Source organism: Lynx canadensis, chromosome D4 (assembly GCF_007474595.2).
Source record: "Lynx canadensis isolate LIC74 chromosome D4, mLynCan4.pri.v2, whole genome shotgun sequence".
Classification (NCBI taxonomy): domain Eukaryota; kingdom Metazoa; phylum Chordata; class Mammalia; order Carnivora; family Felidae; genus Lynx; species Lynx canadensis.
The window spans coordinates 93,493,526-93,509,431 of record NC_044315.2 but is presented as its reverse complement, the minus strand read 5'-3'; the positions used below and the strand labels follow the sequence as shown (position 1 = coordinate 93,509,431).

Here is a 15,906-nt window from a genome sequence, read left to right as displayed (position 1 = left end):
TTTCCCCCCTCTGCCCCCCTCACTCTCTCTATGCCCCCCTCGCTCTCTCTCTCTCTGTCTCTCTGTCTCTCTGCCCCCCCCTCTCTGCCCCCCTCTCTCGCTCTCTCTGTCTGAAAAGAAAAAGAAAGAAAGGGGCTCTTCTGGACCCCATCAGCACTGTATACAGCACTCCTGGGCAGGCCCGGCTCCTGTGGTGTGGTCTTCAGCTCTGCCCACTGACTGAGCTCAGACATGCTGAGCCCCAGGGAGGACGGGGTGGCTCTCCAGGGCAGCAGTGTCTGCGGCAAGGGGCGTCCGGTGCCCACTGCTGCCCACACCCGCAGGTGCCAGCCCAGCCCAGCCCTGCCCTGCCCTGATGGGGCTGACCTGGAAGCCGCGGGTTCTCACGGCACTGCTCGGGGCGGCAGTGGCCTCGGGCCTCACCACGCTCATTCTCATCCTGGTGGAGGCCGCTGATGTCCTCCTGCCCACAGACACCAAGGTAGGCCCCCAGACCCCGAGCAGCGGGGAGGTTGGGCTGGGCTGGGCCGGGCGCTGGCCCCACGCCCTCCTGACCTTGTTGTCACTCTCAGTTTGGGATTGTGTTTGACGCGGGGTCCTCCCACACGTCCCTCTTTGTGTACCGGTGGCCAGCAGACAAGGAGAACGACACGGGCGTGGTCAGCCAGGCGCTGGTCTGCCAGGCGAAAGGTCAGTAGGCAGCTCTGGGGACAGCGGGCGGGTGTGCACGGCTGTCGGCTGCCGTCTGGGAGGGATTCCCGGCGAGGCGGAGGGTTGGGAGGTGGTACAGGCCGGAGCCAGCTGAGCCACATTTACATCCTCTAGCAAATCAGCAGATCAACCTACAGGAAAAGTGGCTCAGAGAGGTTGAGTGAATTACCCAAGTGGCACAGGTGGTCAGTGCGGAACTGGACCAGAACCTACATGTGCCTGCACAGAAGTGGTACAGTGCCTGGCCGGTCCTTCCTGCCTCTTGCAGCTTCTGGAGGCTCCTGGGCTGTGGCCACATCATTCCAACCTCTCCCCCCAACCTCACGTGGCCTTCCTCCTCATGTGCCTTGACCTTCCCTCTCCTCTCTCTTAGAAGGAAATGGGTCATCAGGGGTCGCCTGGGTGGCTCAGTCGGGTAAGCGTCCGACTTCAGCTCAGGCCACGATCTCCCGGTTCGTGAGTTCAAGCCCTGCGTCGGGCTCTGTGCTGACAGCTCAGAGCCTGGAGCCTGATTCTGTGTCTCCCTCTCTCTGCCCCTCCCCTGCCTGTGCTCTGTCTCTCTCTCTCTCTCAAAAAATAAAACGTTAAAAAATTTTTTTAAATTAGAGGATACGGGTCATCGGATTTAGGGCCCACCCTGGGAATCCAGAATGATCCCATCTTAAAACCCTTAACTTAATTACATCTGCAAAGATCCCTTTTCCAAATAAAATCCCACTCAAAGATCTCAGTGGTTAGGACATGGGCATACCTTTTGGGGGCGGTGGGGGGCGGAGACACTGTTCAACTCCCCACAGGCCCTTCCGGCCCAGCCCAGCCTTCAGGCCTGGAGCCTCGTCCTGGGGTGCTGTGTTTCAGGGCCTGGAATCTCCTCCTATGCCTCCAATCCTGCACGAGCCGGTGAGAGCCTGCAGGGCTGCCTGGAGGAAGCGCTGGCGCTGATCCCAGAGGCACAGCAGCGGAAGACGCCCCTGTTCCTGGGGGCCACGGCTGGCATGAGGCTACTCAGGTGAGCTGGGCTGACTTGGGGCCTGTGGCACATCCGTGAGGAACAGCTCCGAGAGCCGTGGTGGCGTCAACGCCTTGGGCAAGCGGGCAGAGTGGAGTGGGCGTGGGTCTCCCGCCAGCTCGGGCTGCTGGTCTTTTCTGTCCAGCCGGAAGAATAGCTCTCAGGCAAGAGACATCTTCGAGGCGGTCACCCAGGTCCTGGGCAAGTCCCCCCTGGACTTCTGGGGTGCTGAGCTTCTGGCCGGGCAGGACGAGGGTGCTTTAGGTTGGATCACCATTAACTACGTCCTGGGCATGCTGGTCAAGGTGCTGTGTGCAGCCCGAGGGTGGGGGTTGGATGACCAGGGGCGGTGGGTCAATGCGGCTGGTCCCAGGACTCAGTGCCCCCTGTCTGTGCTCAGTACTCCTTCTCCGGAGAATGGATCCAGCCTCTGGAGGGGACACTGGTGGGCGCCTTGGACATGGGTGGAGCCTCCACCCAGATCACCTTTGTGCCTGGAGGCCCCATACTGGACAAGAGCACCCAGACCACCTTCCGCCTCTACGGATCTGAGCACAGTGTCTACACCCACAGCTACCTCTGTTTCGGGCGGGACCAGATGCTGAGCAGGCTTCTGGCACAGCTGGTGCAGGTCGGCTGGGCCACAGAGGAGGGGGAGGCGAGCTGGGGCGGCCTGCGGCCCTGGGCTGGGCTCAAGGCCACCTCCCTGCCCTCCCGCAGAGCAGCTCCGGCCCCCTGGTCCGCCACCCATGCTACCACAGCGGCTACTGGGCCACGCTGTCCCCGGCCGCCCTCTACGAGTCCCCCTGTGTGCACACAGCAGCCCCTCCAGAGCCGGCCGGGAACCTCACTGTGGAAGGGACAGGGAACCCCGGGGCTTGTATCTCAGCCATCCGGGGCCTCTTCAACTTCTCCAGCTGCCGGGGCCGAGGACACTGTGCCTTCAATGGGGTCTACCAGCCCCCTGTGCGGGGCCAGTTCTATGTGAGCTCCCTACCCTGTCCTCCCCAGGGTCTCGGCCTCCTTCCACGGCCCCGGGCCCCAGGGGTCTGACCCCAGCTGGGCCCAGGATGAGCCCTGCACAGGCGGGCTCCTGGGAACTCTGGGGCCCCGCATGGGGGCAGGTGGGGACTTTGCCCGGTTTGTCCAGGGCTCCTCTGACCCGGGCCCACCGGGCATCACCCCAGTGCCCAGGGAAGACACACAGCTCATCAGCCCCCTCTGCCCCCAGGCCTTCTCGAACTTCTACTACACCTTCCGCTTCCTGAATCTCACCTCCAAGCAGCCACTGGCCACTGTCAACGCCACCATCTGGGAGTTCTGCCAGAGGTCCTGGAAGCAGGTGGGTGGATCCCGGGGCCGCCCTGGGTCTCCGAGCTGCAGCTGTCACAGGCTAGACCTCAGCAGGCAGGGACTTGGTGGGACCCTGTCCCTGGGAGGCTGGGAGCGGGGACACCAACTGGCTCCTCACCTCCCGGGCCCCCAGGTGGAGGCCAGCTCGCCCGGGCAGGACCGCTGGCTTCGTGACTACTGTACCTCGGGGCTGTATATTCTCACGCTGCTGCTTGAGGGCTACGGGTTCAATGAGGAGACTTGGCCTGGCATCGAGTTCCGCAAGCAGGTGACCACCTGGCCCAGGGCGAGGGTGGGTCAGGGGCTCCAGGGCAGCCGCCCACGGCACTGAGCAGCCCGTGTGTCCCACAGGCTGGTGGCACGGAGATGGGCTGGACGCTGGGCTACATGCTGAACCTGACCAGCATGATCCCCGCCGAGGTGCCTGCCCAGTGGCGGGCACAGAGCTATGGCATCTGGGCGGCCGGGGTCGTCTTTGCCGTGCTGACTCTCGCGGTTACTCTGGGGGCTGTGGCAGGCCAGCTCCTCTGGCCCCAGGGCTAAGCTGGGCGGCCGCCTGATGGCGGAAGGCACGGGCTCAGCTCCCACGGTCTGAGCTGGTCAGAGCCTCCCTGATCTCCTGACCCCTGCCAGGTCCCCTTGCCCGTGGGCTCTGGCCCCACGGTCAGATGGCCCCCGTGGATGCAGGAGGTATTGTGGCCTCCCCAGGGGGGCAGGTGATAAATGCCAGGCCACAGGGGCCCCTGCAGCATTCCAAGGCTCTGTGACCTTCAGTGTTAGCGGGACATGGGGACCAGTCAAGCCCGGACGTGGGAGTGACTGCTGAAGAAGGGGTCGGCTCCCTGGGAGAGGCTGGCAGGGCTTCAGGAGGTTGGCGGAGGGGCCCGGCCCGAACGGGGGTATCACTCAGCCTGAGGGGAGGTATCCAGGCTCCTAGGCTTCTCTGGGAGCAGCCCCATCCCCCATCCTCAAAGCCTCCATCGGGCCCTCACAGTGGACAAGCCAAGAACACAGACCACACCTTAGTGGGGGGAAGACTGCTTTATTAAAACCGTTCTTGCCACGGGACTTCCTAGGGCTGATTTCCTCACTGGGCTTGGGGTATGTGGGGCTCCAGGTGGGGGTGCTGGGCTCCTCACATGTACTGTCCAGCTGGGACCACGAAGCACTTGGGGAAAATGCCGATGCGGCCATCACAGTGGCCCTCCAACCAGGCCGGGTCCACTGCACGCGAGGGGATGTCAGTGTTCCTTAGGGCACATCAGACAGTATCTGCTCACAGAAACCCCTTTGGCCCCAGCGCCCCACTGACCTTCACACAGGACGTCCACGATGTCCCCCGGCTGTAAGTCCAGGTCCTCAGGCCCCTGGGCAGAGTAGCTGTGCCGGGCCACCACCTGGTAGAGGACAGGCCGGCCGCCCGCTCCCTGTGGCAGGGGAGGGCTCCAGGGTGGGCCGGCTGCAGAAGGGCCCCAGGGCCTCCCCCGCCCCGCACGCACCGGGACCCACACCGGGCTCTCCTGGGGCTCACCCGGCACTGGAGCCGCAGGACCCCAGGGCTGGCCGCCTTGTCCCGCCAGGCCCTCTGTAGCACCTCCTCCCTAGCAAGGGGGACCCAGCGCCCCTCGTTGCTGGGGTCTTGGTAACTGCAGAGAAACTCCTCCAAGTGAGCGGCGGGGGGGGGGGGGGGGGGGGGCGGGGGGGGTTTCTGCCAGGGCACAGATGTTCCAGCCCCTCTTCCATCCCCTGCCCTGGGGCTTCTGCCCTGGGCCAGGCTCAGAGACCTCAGGTCCCACCTCTGACTGGCTCACCTGAGCTGCCCGTGCTGGGCCTGGTGGGGGAGGGCCTGGCTCAGCAGGGTCCGCAGGCTGGACAGGTCAGCTCCTCTTGGGACCTTCAGGGCCAGTGTGAAGGCACACTGCACTATGAGGGTCACCAAGGACTCAGGGTCCCCCACGGCCACTCCCTGGGACAAGGCAGAAAGGCAGTGGTCAGCTTGTAAAGCCCCAAATCTCCATGCACAAGGCCCAACTGGGGTGGCCTTCGAGCTGGGGCTGAGGGTGGGGACCAAGACGGTGGCAGGGGGCCGGGGCTACAGGCCTGTAAGTTGCTCATCAGCTGGGGTCCCCAGGGCCGTTTGAAGGGATGGGGCCTAGCCTCAGGGCCCCAAATACCAGAAGAGTGGGGGTGACACCAAGGCTCTTACCCCAGCATGAGAGGGGTCTTCAGAAGGGCCGGGGTCTGGCTCCCCTGCCACCCGCAGCCCTGTGGAGGTTGACAGAGCAGGTTCTCAGGTGGAATATTTGGGAGCAGAGGACCTGCCTGGACCACACGCCCACTGGGAAGCACAGGTAGCCAATCTCCTCCTTAGGGGACAAAGAGGCTGCTCCCCACACCCCCAGATGCCTGCCCCCTTCCCCCAGTGTCCCTGCAGCGCAGGAGCCCTTACCTGGAGGAACCTGTTTGCCAACTTGTTCCACACTGGGCCTCTGCAGGGAAAGCCACAGGCTTGGAGCAGGGGCCAGGGATGGGGGCCCTGGGGGTGGGGCGGGGGCCCTGGCTTGCGGCAGCAGGCCCAGTGGTGAGGCGTACGGCCTGAGAACCAGCTGACCACCAGCAAGCCAGAAATGCAACCCGTGTTGGGGTGTGTTCAGGGCAGGCACCGGGTCCCCACAGTCCTAGCGACCACAGACAGGCTGCCTTACATCAGTGCGGATGAAGCTGTCATCCCGGGTGGTCCCAGGTGGAGCCTGAGGACCCAGGCCAGGGACCAGCTGGACCTCACCCTATGCTGGATGTGCTGCAGGGGCAGCAGGGCACCCCAGAGAGGCCCGGGGTCCAGGCCATCCTGACTCCGTTCTGACTTCAGGTGAGGGTCTGGAAGTTCATTGGTAAAGGAAGCTTTTGGACTTCAGCGTATTTACCAGCTGGTTAACGCACTTCAGAAGCTATTTGCTGTTGTGCCAGGAGGGTCGAGGGCCTAAAACCCCTAAGTACCATGAACTTAGTAAATGCAGCTTTAACCGCATGCAGGAAGTTAATAAAGCACAGCTGTGACAGAGAACAACCGCTAAGGGCACAGGTCCGTTCAACTTGAGTTAGCTGAGCACCAGGGAAAAGAAAGGGAAGTGACCGCATATTCCCTCACGAAGTCCTTTGATAAAATGCCTGTTCAGCTCAACCGCCTGCTCTGTGCGTGGAGGCCCCTCTCCTGGTGCTGGTGCGGGAGGGGGTCAGCCACGCCCCTCCTGGCTGCACCTGCCTGGGAGAAGCCCGTGTCCAGGAAGGAGGGCTGGGGTGGCAAGGGCCACGGATGGATGGCGCAAGACCCAAGACCCAGATGCACAGGCTGCAGGCCAGGCCCCCCAAGGCCTACGGCCGGGTGAGGACGGCCATCAGCAGGCCCCCCCGACCCCGGTGTCTGGCTCCGGCCCTGTCTCTGACCCGACAGAGAAAGCCAAGGCTCTGTCCCCCAGCAGGGCACGAGGTCGCCCGCCCGAGACCCGCAGAGCGCCTGGCTGTGGCTGCTGTTCCCCATCTCGGGGTCACCCACCTGTTCATCGGAGAGGACGGGCGCATGGTGGTCAGCCTGCCCCGCCTGCCCGGGGCCGACCTGTGTCTCTGTCTCGGGGGGCCTCCTGGGACCCCAGGCGGTGCGGGTTTTCCAGGCCCCGGTGACTGCAGCCCTAGGGGAAGGGGGGGGGGGCCCTGACCTCAGGACTTCCTCCCGGACAGCCTGAGGAGGGCCTGGAGTGTGGAGATGAGGGTTAGGTCCGAGCAGGGCCCCAGGGCGTGGGGCTGGCTCTACATCGAGCAACCTTGAGCACCAGCCCCTCTCCCGAGTGGGGACAGCCCCATCCGTGAGGCTCCAGTCTGGCAATGCCGGAAGTGTAATCACGCCAGCCTGCAGTCCCGCCAGCACCCTCCCTGGGCACCTTGGCTCTGAGCTTTTGCGCTGCTTGGAGTCATCATGACCGCAGTCTCAACTCCCCTCTGGAGCCCGCCAGGGCCAGAGTGACGGCTCTATGAGAGGGGGGCACCCCTCCCCTGGCATCAGGGGCTCCGGCCACATCCACTCTGGGAAGGGGGTGTGACAGTCCTGGCCCCTGGCCAGGTCTGCACGGGGGCTCCGGCCTCAGGCCTCCCACCAGGGCCTCTGCCCCAACAGGAGGGACGTTCCTTCCTACCGTGGGGCGGCTCCAGGCCTGGCTCTGCCACCTGCACCCTGAACCTGTGGGCACAGAATGCCACCCTCTCTCAGGATGCAGACCCCGGTGGGTGAGTTCGGGGCGGGGAGGCCGAGCAATGCTCCTCCCCACCCCCCCCAAGCAAGACTGCGTGATTTTTATAGACTCTCGCACAGAATAGGCCTGCTACTCCCGATTCCAGGTCAGAGGAACACCGGGGACGGTCCAGAGCATTTTCCTCCCGTAACATTAAAAAGGTGCGAAGGGCTCAGGCCTGCAAACTGGCAGAGAAAGCCGGGCTGGCTGGCAGGCCACCACCCACCTGGGGCTGCTGAGGCTGGATGTCCTCCTGCCGGTCGGCAGGGAAGGCAGAGGATACCACCTGGTAAGGGACAGCAGGGGGACAGCAGGGGGACAGCCGGGTCAGCAGGCACCAGCCCCAACCCCCAGGGGGCTCTGTGACGTTGGCTCCCAGCCCTTGCCACCCACCGCACCCCCCTGAGTCTCCCATCTGCTGGGCAGGGGCCTGACCCAAGCTGCCAGACTGCCACCATGGGGGCTGGGAAGGTAGGAAGAATACGTCTGATAAAGGAAGACATCTGTGCTGAGAGTTTCAACTTGTTTTTAGTACAACTTTTGAAATATTTTTGTTTCTTAGAGGTCTTATACTGTGATAAGTGGACTCTAAACTGATCAACGCAGCTCAGAGCCGCCTGGCCCCCACCAGCAGATGTTTGCGAACATGAGGTGTCTGTGGCAGGTGACCTCGCCAGCACTTTTAACATGGTCACATGCAGCACGCTGGCCCTTGGTGACCTCGGCCCTTGGGGTGCCGGGGCTAACCCAAGGGCCACCAGCTTGAAGTCAATGTGAATTTTCCTTGTGCGCACAGGAGTTATTTCCCTGTGCTCCCCAGTGTTCTGTGATTCTGGTGGTGCTGCCCGGCCCTGACCACGGGGAAGGCATGAAGTGGCCCCGGGCCAGCCTACCTCGGGGCTCCCTGAGATCTCACTGTCCGGGGCAGAGATGCAGGCAGACAGAGCCAAGGAGATTCTGAGGCCAGAAAAGCATGGCTGAAGTGGAGGCAGGCGGGGGAGCCTCGGGGGTCCCCGTCAAAAAGGCATGGGCTCCCTCCTCTGCAGCCAACTTCTGGCGGCCTCTGTGTCCTGGTTCCAAGAGCCCGGGATCTGTAAACTCCACCTGGAGACACTGCTTCTGACCTAGGAAGCTCCCGTATGTCTGCAGCTTGGGGGCGGCCGGTCCCTCCTCAGCTTGCTGGCTGCTGCTGGCCCCTGAGCACCTGGGCTGGGAACCGAGACGCTGCCCCCTTACCTTGGCCTTGCCCAGGAAATCCACTGGTTCCAGGAGCTCCAGGTGCCACCTGTGGGGCCGGAAGACCTCACCCCTGGGGCCCTGCCGAGGCTGCAGGTGCACCTGTTTCTGGAGGGGGCCCGGCCAACGAAGACCTGAGCATCTGACCAGGGCGGTGGTCTCAGGGGGCCCCTCCACCCACTTGTCACAGACTACGGGAAGTCCTTCCCCAGCCCCCACACCTGGGCATATGGGCCACCTCCCTCTAGAAAGTCTTGGGGGGCCTGTATAGATGTGAGCCCTGCACGGTGGGCTATGGGACCAACAACCCCAAGGGGTGGGGACGACCTGCTTTCCTCCCTGCCCCCCCCCCCTCACCTGCACTTGGTCCAGGGCAGTGCACAGGTGGTCTCGGGCCCCTTCTGACCCCTTGGAGAGGGCTTCCTCTAGGCTGCGGGTGGCCTCAGCCCAGAGACCCAGGCGGCACTGTGCGGCCCCCAAGTTGAAGAGCACCTGGGAGCCACGGGACAGACCACTCCCTCCCTTAGTCCCCTCCGGCCTTTGGGTCTCAACCCCCCTCTCTCCCCCGCCTCGCCCCGCCTTTGCCCCAGATTCTACCCCGGGGCGTGCCCCCAGTCCCACCCCCGACCTTTCTCCTGGCCTCGCCCTCAGTGCCACTATGTAGCTCCAGCTCCAGTCTCATGGTCCCCTCCCAGGTCTCACTCCTAGATCAGACCTTCTGGCCCGGATTCCGGACCTCCCCGCCCTTCCCCCCACCCCCTCCCGTTCTGGCCTGGGCTTCCAGTCCCACCCCCAGCCCCTCTCCTGGCCTCACCTCCAGTTCCCCTCCGGCGCCTCTCCCGGCCCCACCCCAGCCCCTCCCCTGGCTCCACCCCCGGCCCCCTGCCCGGCCCCCAGCCCCTCCCCCAACCCCCGCCCCCGCACCCACTCCCAGCCCCTCCGCTGACCCCGCCCCACCCCAGCCCCTCCCACAACCCCACCCCCGGCCCGAGCCACAACAGCGAGGGCTCTTCTGGCCCAGGAGCCTGGCTCAGGGCTAGGCAGCCGGTCCGTGGCGGCGCCGGTGCGGGGCTCTGCCGGGCAGGCCTCACTCTCCAGACCCCCCCATCCGGAGCGGTTCATCGCTCTGGCGCTTCTCTGCTCCAAAAATCAGGGGCAGATTTCTGGGCGCGGGAAGCATCCTCTCTGCCTGCCTCACCCCCATTCTGCATCTGGCCAAACCCCTTTTGCGGCCCCTTCGTCTGTGTGCTGCCCTGTCAGTGCATGAGTCTGGGGTGCCGTCCAAGGAACCCATTTCTCTGTCCTGTCCCCGTCCCCACCCCCTTGTCACAAGACGTTTGACACACAGTTTGGGTTGGGTTAAGGCTGCCGCGGCCGGACATACCGAGGGCAGAAGCAAAGTTGCCTGGTGCTCCTGGGAGCCGACCTCCCCACTGAGCCCCTGCTGCTGCCACCGAGGCAGCAAGTGCCACCCAACTTGGCCCAACGTCAAGAGAAACCAACACACTCCCTCCGCGCGGCCCTCTGTCCCCGTGGCCTGCCAGGTGACACCACACCCCCAGAGCCAGCTGGCCGCCCTCTGGAGACTCCTGTTACGAGGCCAGGTGGGGGTCACTGCCAGGCCATTCCTCCCCGCGCCCCCCACCGCCCTGCACTGTTCAGTGCCCTGGGCCAGGGGACCCCACCTGGAGGGGCTTTCCCAAGACTTGTTTCTTGCAACACCGCTTGTTGGGGGAAGGCTGCAAGGCAGCCAGTTTCCGGGAGCACTGCGGTGTCCTCTCCACTCCCCTTCCTTGGTGTCAGCCACAGAGAGCCAAGCTGTGCTGCTTCCTGACCCCACCTGCCTTTCACCTGTCTGCTCTCTGCCCCTCCCCTGCCCTTCTCGTGGGCAAAGCACTCCTGGTGGCCTCTAACTTCTTCTACCCTCCTGCTTCCTCAGGATGAAAGAGTGGCCAGAGGGAGCCTCGGTCAACACGGCCCCACCTGTGACACTGAGAAGAGGATGGAACCCAGAGGACGGGGCCTGAGGGACCACCCGGGCCACCCGCAGACAGCACCCCCAGAGCCCCAGCGGGCCACACTTCCCGGTGCAAGCTCACCTCCCAGGCATGCAGCTTGAACCGTAGGCCCAGCTGTGTGTAGTCAATGGCGGTGTTATCCCTCAGCTGTGCCAGGGCCAGACGGAAGTCACACAGGGCCTCCTGGAACCTGTGGGCAGTGGGGGAGCCAGCAGCGAGAGGGACCTCAGTGGCTGCAGGGAAAGGGGCCAAGCCCTGCCCCAGCCTCCCCACCACCCCAGCTCCAGGGACACCTGCTAGGGGGCAGTGGTGGTCACCCAGGTCTCAGCACACGGTGGGCCCTCAAGTCCCAACACACGGGTCATGGACAGACTGGCTGTGAGGGGCATGGGGGCACCACATCCGGGGTGTGAGGTGATGCCAGCTCTGATCCAGTCCTGATTCCTGGGGACCTCACTCACTCTGCCGCCTAGAGCCCCTGTCTGTACCCCAGACCCTCTTCCACATTTCCCTCCTGCTTCATAGGACCCCCAACCCTGTGGGCCTCCTGCCGCAGAGACCGGCTGGACACTCCTTGGCCTCCACTAGAATCCCCATCTCCTCCAAGGAGGCTCCTGGACCCATGAGAGGAGGAGGTTGTCCCCAGAGCCTGCCTGCCTGGCATGGGGCCTGCCTGCCGTGGGGCTTGTCCTGGGGCTAGGTGGGGTAGGGGGAAGCCGGGCCTGTCCTGCAGAATGTTTCCTCCTCTGGGAAGGACCACAGTGCAAAGAGCCCAGGTGAGCATTGAGGACCCCAACCCCCTCCCTGCCCTGGGACACACCATTCCTGCAGCCCTGTTCTAAGTTCCCTCATCTGCAGAATGGGTGTAATCACGCCATCCCTGCTGCAGCAAAGATGTGGTGAGGAACAAAGGAAGGGGTGCCCGTGAAAGCGCCCTGTGAACCTCAGCACAGAGACAGGGCTCACCGTGTGGCTGTTCCCTGTGTCCCCCTCCAGCGTGACCAGTGTCCTCCTCCAGGCTTCCCTGAAGCTATGGAGGAGGGGGTGGGCAAGAGAAGGTGCCCCATGGGGAGAGAGGAGGCGGGGAGCACAAGAATGGACTTTGCAGAGACAAAGGGCCCTCAGAGAAGAAACGAGACACCTCCGTGCTCACCTCTCCAGCTGGAAGCTGGCCACTCCTCGCTGGAAGAAGCCCACAGCCATACAAGTGTCCTTGGTCACTGCTTGGTCAAATGCCTGAGGACAGAAATGCCCACAGATCACCAAGGTCTGCAATCCCATCACCCCTGTGTCACAGATACAGCCCAGACAGATGACCAGTGACGGGGGCCAAGGAATTTCACTGGGCCCCACAACAGCCTGCATGCAGGGCATCACCATCCAGTTTCCCTCAGTGGCACAACCTAAACCAGCCTGAGCTCCCGAGGTGCAGAGAACACAGCCACAGTCCAGTCTGTTTACCGTAATGACAAGGGGGTACAAAAAAAGGAAACGCTGTGGCACATTAATGATGGTTACCTCTGGGGGATGCAGTTATGCAAGATTTTTGTCTTTTTAAAATCCTACGTGGGGAGGGGCGCCCGGGTGGCTCAGTCGGTCAAGCGTCCGACTTCAGCCAGGTCACGATCTCGCGGTTCGTGAGTTCAAGCCCCGCGTCGGGCTCTGTGCTGACGGCTCGGAGCCCGGAGCCTGCTTCGGATTCTGTGTCTCCCTCTCTCTGACCCTCCCCCGTCCATGCTCTGTCTTTCTCTGTCTCAAAAATAAACCTTAAAAAAAACCTCAAATCCTATGTGGGGAATAAGCTTCGGGATTCCCTGAGCCTGCAGGATGGGTTAACAAGGCGTGAGAAACTAGAAAGCCACAGGATGCTTGCACCCAAGTTTGGGTAAAGGAGATTGGGCAAAGCGCGACAAAGGTCCCAGGGTAGGACAAAGGCACAGGAAGAGGGGCTGTCGGGGCGAAAACGTCCAAGGGGCGGTGAACAACATTAGGTATCCAGGGTGGAAAAGCCCCCCAACTTAGTTTAATAGCAGAAAGCTGCTTTCACAGGAAGGAAGGACCGAATTAGGTAAACAGGTAAATAGGGATACAGTCGCTGCGGTGAAGTTGCCCAGAGCAGAGCTAATCAGCAAAAGAAAGGTGCCTCGTTGACCCAGAGGTAGCCTGCTCAGTCTTTCTGGTCCCCTAGGCCAGTTTAGGTAAACAAGTCAAGTCTGCTGTAAACAACCTTTCGCTAGGAGCCAGGATTTTGTTTTGTGTTAACCCAAATCCCTAACCCCGAATATCTTCAAGACCCCCTTTCCCTCAGGTCCACGAGTTAATGTTCGCAGTTTCATTGTCCCTTTGTGCACGTCCATCACCATGTTGGTAAGCCTTCGGATCCTAATAAAAACGGAGCAAAGACCCTTACTCGGGGCTCTTGTCTTCTCCCGGACGTTAGTCGTCTCCCGCTTTGAATCCTGGGTCTGGTTTCTTGCTGGACAAGAACTCCAGACCCAGAGTCCATGACAACCCTATTTCTGATAGTTCTCATGAAAGGACACACTCCTTATCTATTAGAATCAGAAAGAACAAAAGTTTTAGTGTGTGTGTAAAGCACAGCTCTTCCCTACACCTCACTCAGATATGACGTCGTCTGTTCCTAACGAGGACAGTGGCTATCAGTTAGACACAGGCAATCAGTCGGAGGGGCTTCACGCTCTTACAGTCTGGCCAAATGGGGGGCTTGTGCAGCCCTGGGTTTGACCTAAGGTTGAAGGGATGCACGGAGGCCCTGAGGCGGGGGGCGCTCAGTGCCAGAGAGGTCCATTTGTTTGCCACCCTGCCAGGAACAGCAACCAAATCAGGCTCACACAGGTTCCTATCAACAGACCACAGTCCTCTCTACACCCCTCCTCCCCTGCCCTGCTCCCCAGACACACTTGTATTCATTGCAGCAATTCCGTCTGCTTTCAAAAATCTCCGCATTTCCAATTAAAGTGCCCATGCTTTAATTACTGAATTTTATTGTCTTTCCACAGTCCTCCCTCTCCTGTTGGGTAGAGGATTTAATACCGTATTCTTCTGCTCACCACCTCTGGCCCCTCTGTCTGGTTAAATCACAGTTTATAAGTAAGTGATAACTGGATTGGCCTCACACCTACCATTCGCTGTTGAACTACCTGCTGTCAGCGATTGTGTTCCCGTTCTTAGGTAACATTTTAAAACTGAAATTGTTCCTGAGAATTGTAGATTTGTAGGCAGATGTAAGGAATGACAGAGGAGATCCCTTGTAAGATTTGCCCAGTTCTGCCCGCCCCCGCCCAACTCCTGTGGTGAATTTTATAAGATATTGACATGGGCACTCTCCTACAATACCTAATTCTCTTTTCATTTGTGTCATTTTCCAGCTAACTGTCACTGATGGTCTCCACAACTGTAGGATCCTGTTTCTTTTTACTGGGGAGATTTGGGGACCAGAACAATGAGTAGAGTGCTGCTGGATTTTTGCGGAACATGAATCACTTTAAAGAACACAAAGCATTTAAAAGGCGGCGAGTGGCTCGGTGCTGCCCCCTCCGCAGAGGCAGGTATGTGTGTGTGCCCGTGTGCACTTTTGAGTCTTGCTTCTGTTTTGGGGGACATATTGGGAAACAGAAGTACTCAGATCAGACGAGACAGACCTCATCTCCTTGCCAGGCATCTGATGAAGTCCCCTGCTCTAAGCTCTACACCTCGGGAAGCAGGTAAGTCCCCTCCAAGCAAGATCCGGCCTCGAGCCTACTTCCGTATATGTTAGACCGTGAGCACCTGAACCACTAGCAAGAGCCCCGGCCTTTCTCCTTGACTGGGGAGTGTGGCACGTGGTCATCACCTAGTGGAGGTGGTGAGGGAGCCCAGCACCTCCATCATGGCCCAGACTCGGTTCTGGTGGGATCCCCCGATCACACAGTTCCCACCTGCTTCAGGTGTTCATTGAGGCGGAACCCTGGGGGGACATCCCCAGGTGACTATCAGGAAGAAGGGCGGGGGGGGGGGGGACCCCGGGCTCATCCCTGTAGCTGGGTCTTTATCGCACCGCTCCTTGACCCGGAGCAAGGTAAGTAAGGTTCCCCAGGGCCATAGAACAGCCTCCCCAAGAGATGGGGTCTCCGCGACCAACCCTGGGGGCGCCCGGCTGTCAGGCCCCCGGCTCACCCGCAGCGCGGCCTCCGGGTCCCCGGCCAACAGGTGCACGCAGCCCACGTTGAAGCACATCCTGGCGGACGGCTCCGGGTAGCCCGAGAAGAGGCGCAGGGCACAGTCCCAGTCCCCGCGCGCTACGGCCTGCGCGCCCCGGTCCCATTCCCGCAGCAGGTCCGCGAGAGAGGGCATGGCGGCGTGGACACCCGCGGGACCGTGCGGCGGAAGTCCGCGCTTCCGGGCGGGAGCGCGGGGGGCGCGGCCGGCGGCGGCGGTGGGGGTCCTGCGAGGGGTCCGGCGGGACGACTGCGGGCCGAGGGCCGCGAGGCAGGGCCTTCAGGGTCGGGAGACTAGCGTGGGGATGTGGGGCCCCCACTCCGAGGCCGGCAGGGTATCCGGGCGGGACGCGGCGCTGGGAGCGCGCGGAGTCCACGAGCCGCGGGGGCGCCACGTCTCCCGCTGCCCAGAGCGCCCTCTCGCGGCAGAGCGGCCCCGCCCCTCCCCGAGCCAGCCCCGCCCCTCCCCGCGGCCCCGCCCCCGCCCCCGCAGGGACCGCCCCTCCGCATCCGGCCCCGCCCCCCGCTTATGCCGCGCCCCTCCGGACTTCCGTCCGGAGCTCCCCGAGTTCGCTCTCCCCAGCCCGCGGCGCCTCCGGCAGTGTGGGTCTCGGTGCGCCGGGGAAAGCCGTCCGGGCCTGCCGCTACCGCCGCGGCCGGGCCAGGGTTCCGGGCGGACCCCGCGGGCTCAGGTGAGAGACCGCCGGGGCGCGGGCCGAGGTGGGGCGGTCTCGGGGTCTGCAGGGGCGCGGGGAGGCAGGGCAGGGCCGAGCGGGGCTGTGGCCGAGCCGGCGGCCTGGCCGGCCCTGAAGGTGGTGGCGGTGGGCCCTCCGCTGCGGCCCCTGCCCCGCCAGCCCGCGGACCGAGTCTGCGAGGAGCGAAGGCGTCGTCGTTCCGGCTCCGCTGGGAGGGGAGAGCCGCGGGGGCCGGTCCTGGGGCCGGGGGCGGGCCACGGTGGTCTGGGGTCTCCCGCGGCGGCGGCCCGCGCTCACCCTCGCTCAACTTCGGGGGGAAACTCGGGGGGAGGCCCCGAGTCTCACTCGTGGAAAACCAGGTCGTGGTGACGTGCCAGTGGCTCT

General features: G+C 62.9%; 3 protein-coding genes across 11 annotated transcripts in view; 2 read left to right on the top strand and 1 right to left on the bottom strand.

The window, feature by feature from the left end:
- The first annotated feature begins 355 nt into the window (after positions 1-355).
- ENTPD8 (ectonucleoside triphosphate diphosphohydrolase 8) lies at positions 356-3,755 on the top strand. Its single transcript, XM_030293389.1, has 9 exons — positions 356-481; positions 573-690; positions 1,570-1,720; positions 1,866-2,025; positions 2,121-2,351; positions 2,441-2,704; positions 2,952-3,062; positions 3,207-3,341; positions 3,425-3,755. Exons 1-9 carry the CDS (start codon positions 356-358, stop codon positions 3,614-3,616), a joined length of 1,488 nt encoding a protein of 495 aa, XP_030149249.1. The 3' UTR covers positions 3,617-3,755.
- Positions 3,756-3,874: 119 nt separating this feature from the next.
- NOXA1 (NADPH oxidase activator 1) lies at positions 3,875-15,247 on the bottom strand. Of its 8 annotated transcripts, XM_030293385.1 has the most exons (14): positions 14,787-15,246; positions 11,764-11,846; positions 10,692-10,800; positions 8,950-9,084; positions 8,593-8,700; positions 7,583-7,642; positions 7,261-7,304; positions 6,627-6,759; positions 5,523-5,751; positions 5,280-5,338; positions 4,885-5,039; positions 4,605-4,719; positions 4,386-4,500; positions 4,122-4,297 (listed from the first exon to the last, which is right to left on the bottom strand). In XM_030293385.1, exons 1-14 carry the CDS (start codon positions 14,961-14,963, stop codon positions 4,209-4,211), a joined length of 1,611 nt encoding a protein of 536 aa, XP_030149245.1. In that variant the 5' UTR covers positions 14,964-15,246; the 3' UTR covers positions 4,122-4,208. The 8 variants fall into 8 exon arrangements, with proteins under 8 accessions (XP_030149246.1, XP_030149248.1, XP_030149247.1 ...); XM_030293384.2 differs by lacking the exon at positions 4,605-4,719 and having other exon boundaries at positions 3,878-4,297; positions 14,787-15,247; XM_030293381.2 differs by having other exon boundaries at positions 3,879-4,297; positions 4,386-4,719.
- Positions 15,248-15,402: 155 nt separating this feature from the next.
- The window catches only part of EXD3 (exonuclease 3'-5' domain containing 3), an 84,340-nt gene continuing 83,836 nt past the window's right edge, over positions 15,403-15,906 (top strand). For both annotated transcript variants that reach the window (XM_032595488.1, XM_030293380.2), the window contains exon 1: positions 15,403-15,519. The gene's annotated coding sequence lies outside the window, so the exon portion shown is untranslated. The remainder of the gene's footprint in view (positions 15,520-15,906) is intronic.

Excerpts from the sequence above, each read along its gene's own strand:
- NOXA1 (XM_030293381.2), bottom strand. The coding sequence starts at position 14,963 with ATGCCCTCTCTCGCGGACCTGCTGCGGGAATGGGACCGGGGCGCGCAG. Across the intron at positions 9,085-10,691 it reads TCAAGCTGCATGCCTGGGAG|GTGCTCTTCAACTTGGGGGC; the intron begins GTGAGCTTGCAC and ends CGTGGCTCCCAG. Across the intron at positions 5,752-6,626 it reads CCGTCCTCTCCGATGAACAG|GACTGTGGGGACCCGGTGCC; the intron begins GTGGGTGACCCC and ends TGTGGTCGCTAG.
- ENTPD8 (XM_030293389.1), top strand. The coding sequence starts at position 356 with ATGGGGCTGACCTGGAAGCCGCGGGTTCTCACGGCACTGCTCGGGGCG. Across the intron at positions 3,063-3,206 it reads GCCAGAGGTCCTGGAAGCAG|GTGGAGGCCAGCTCGCCCGG; the intron begins GTGGGTGGATCC and ends CCGGGCCCCCAG. Across the intron at positions 3,342-3,424 it reads GCATCGAGTTCCGCAAGCAG|GCTGGTGGCACGGAGATGGG; the intron begins GTGACCACCTGG and ends TGTGTCCCACAG.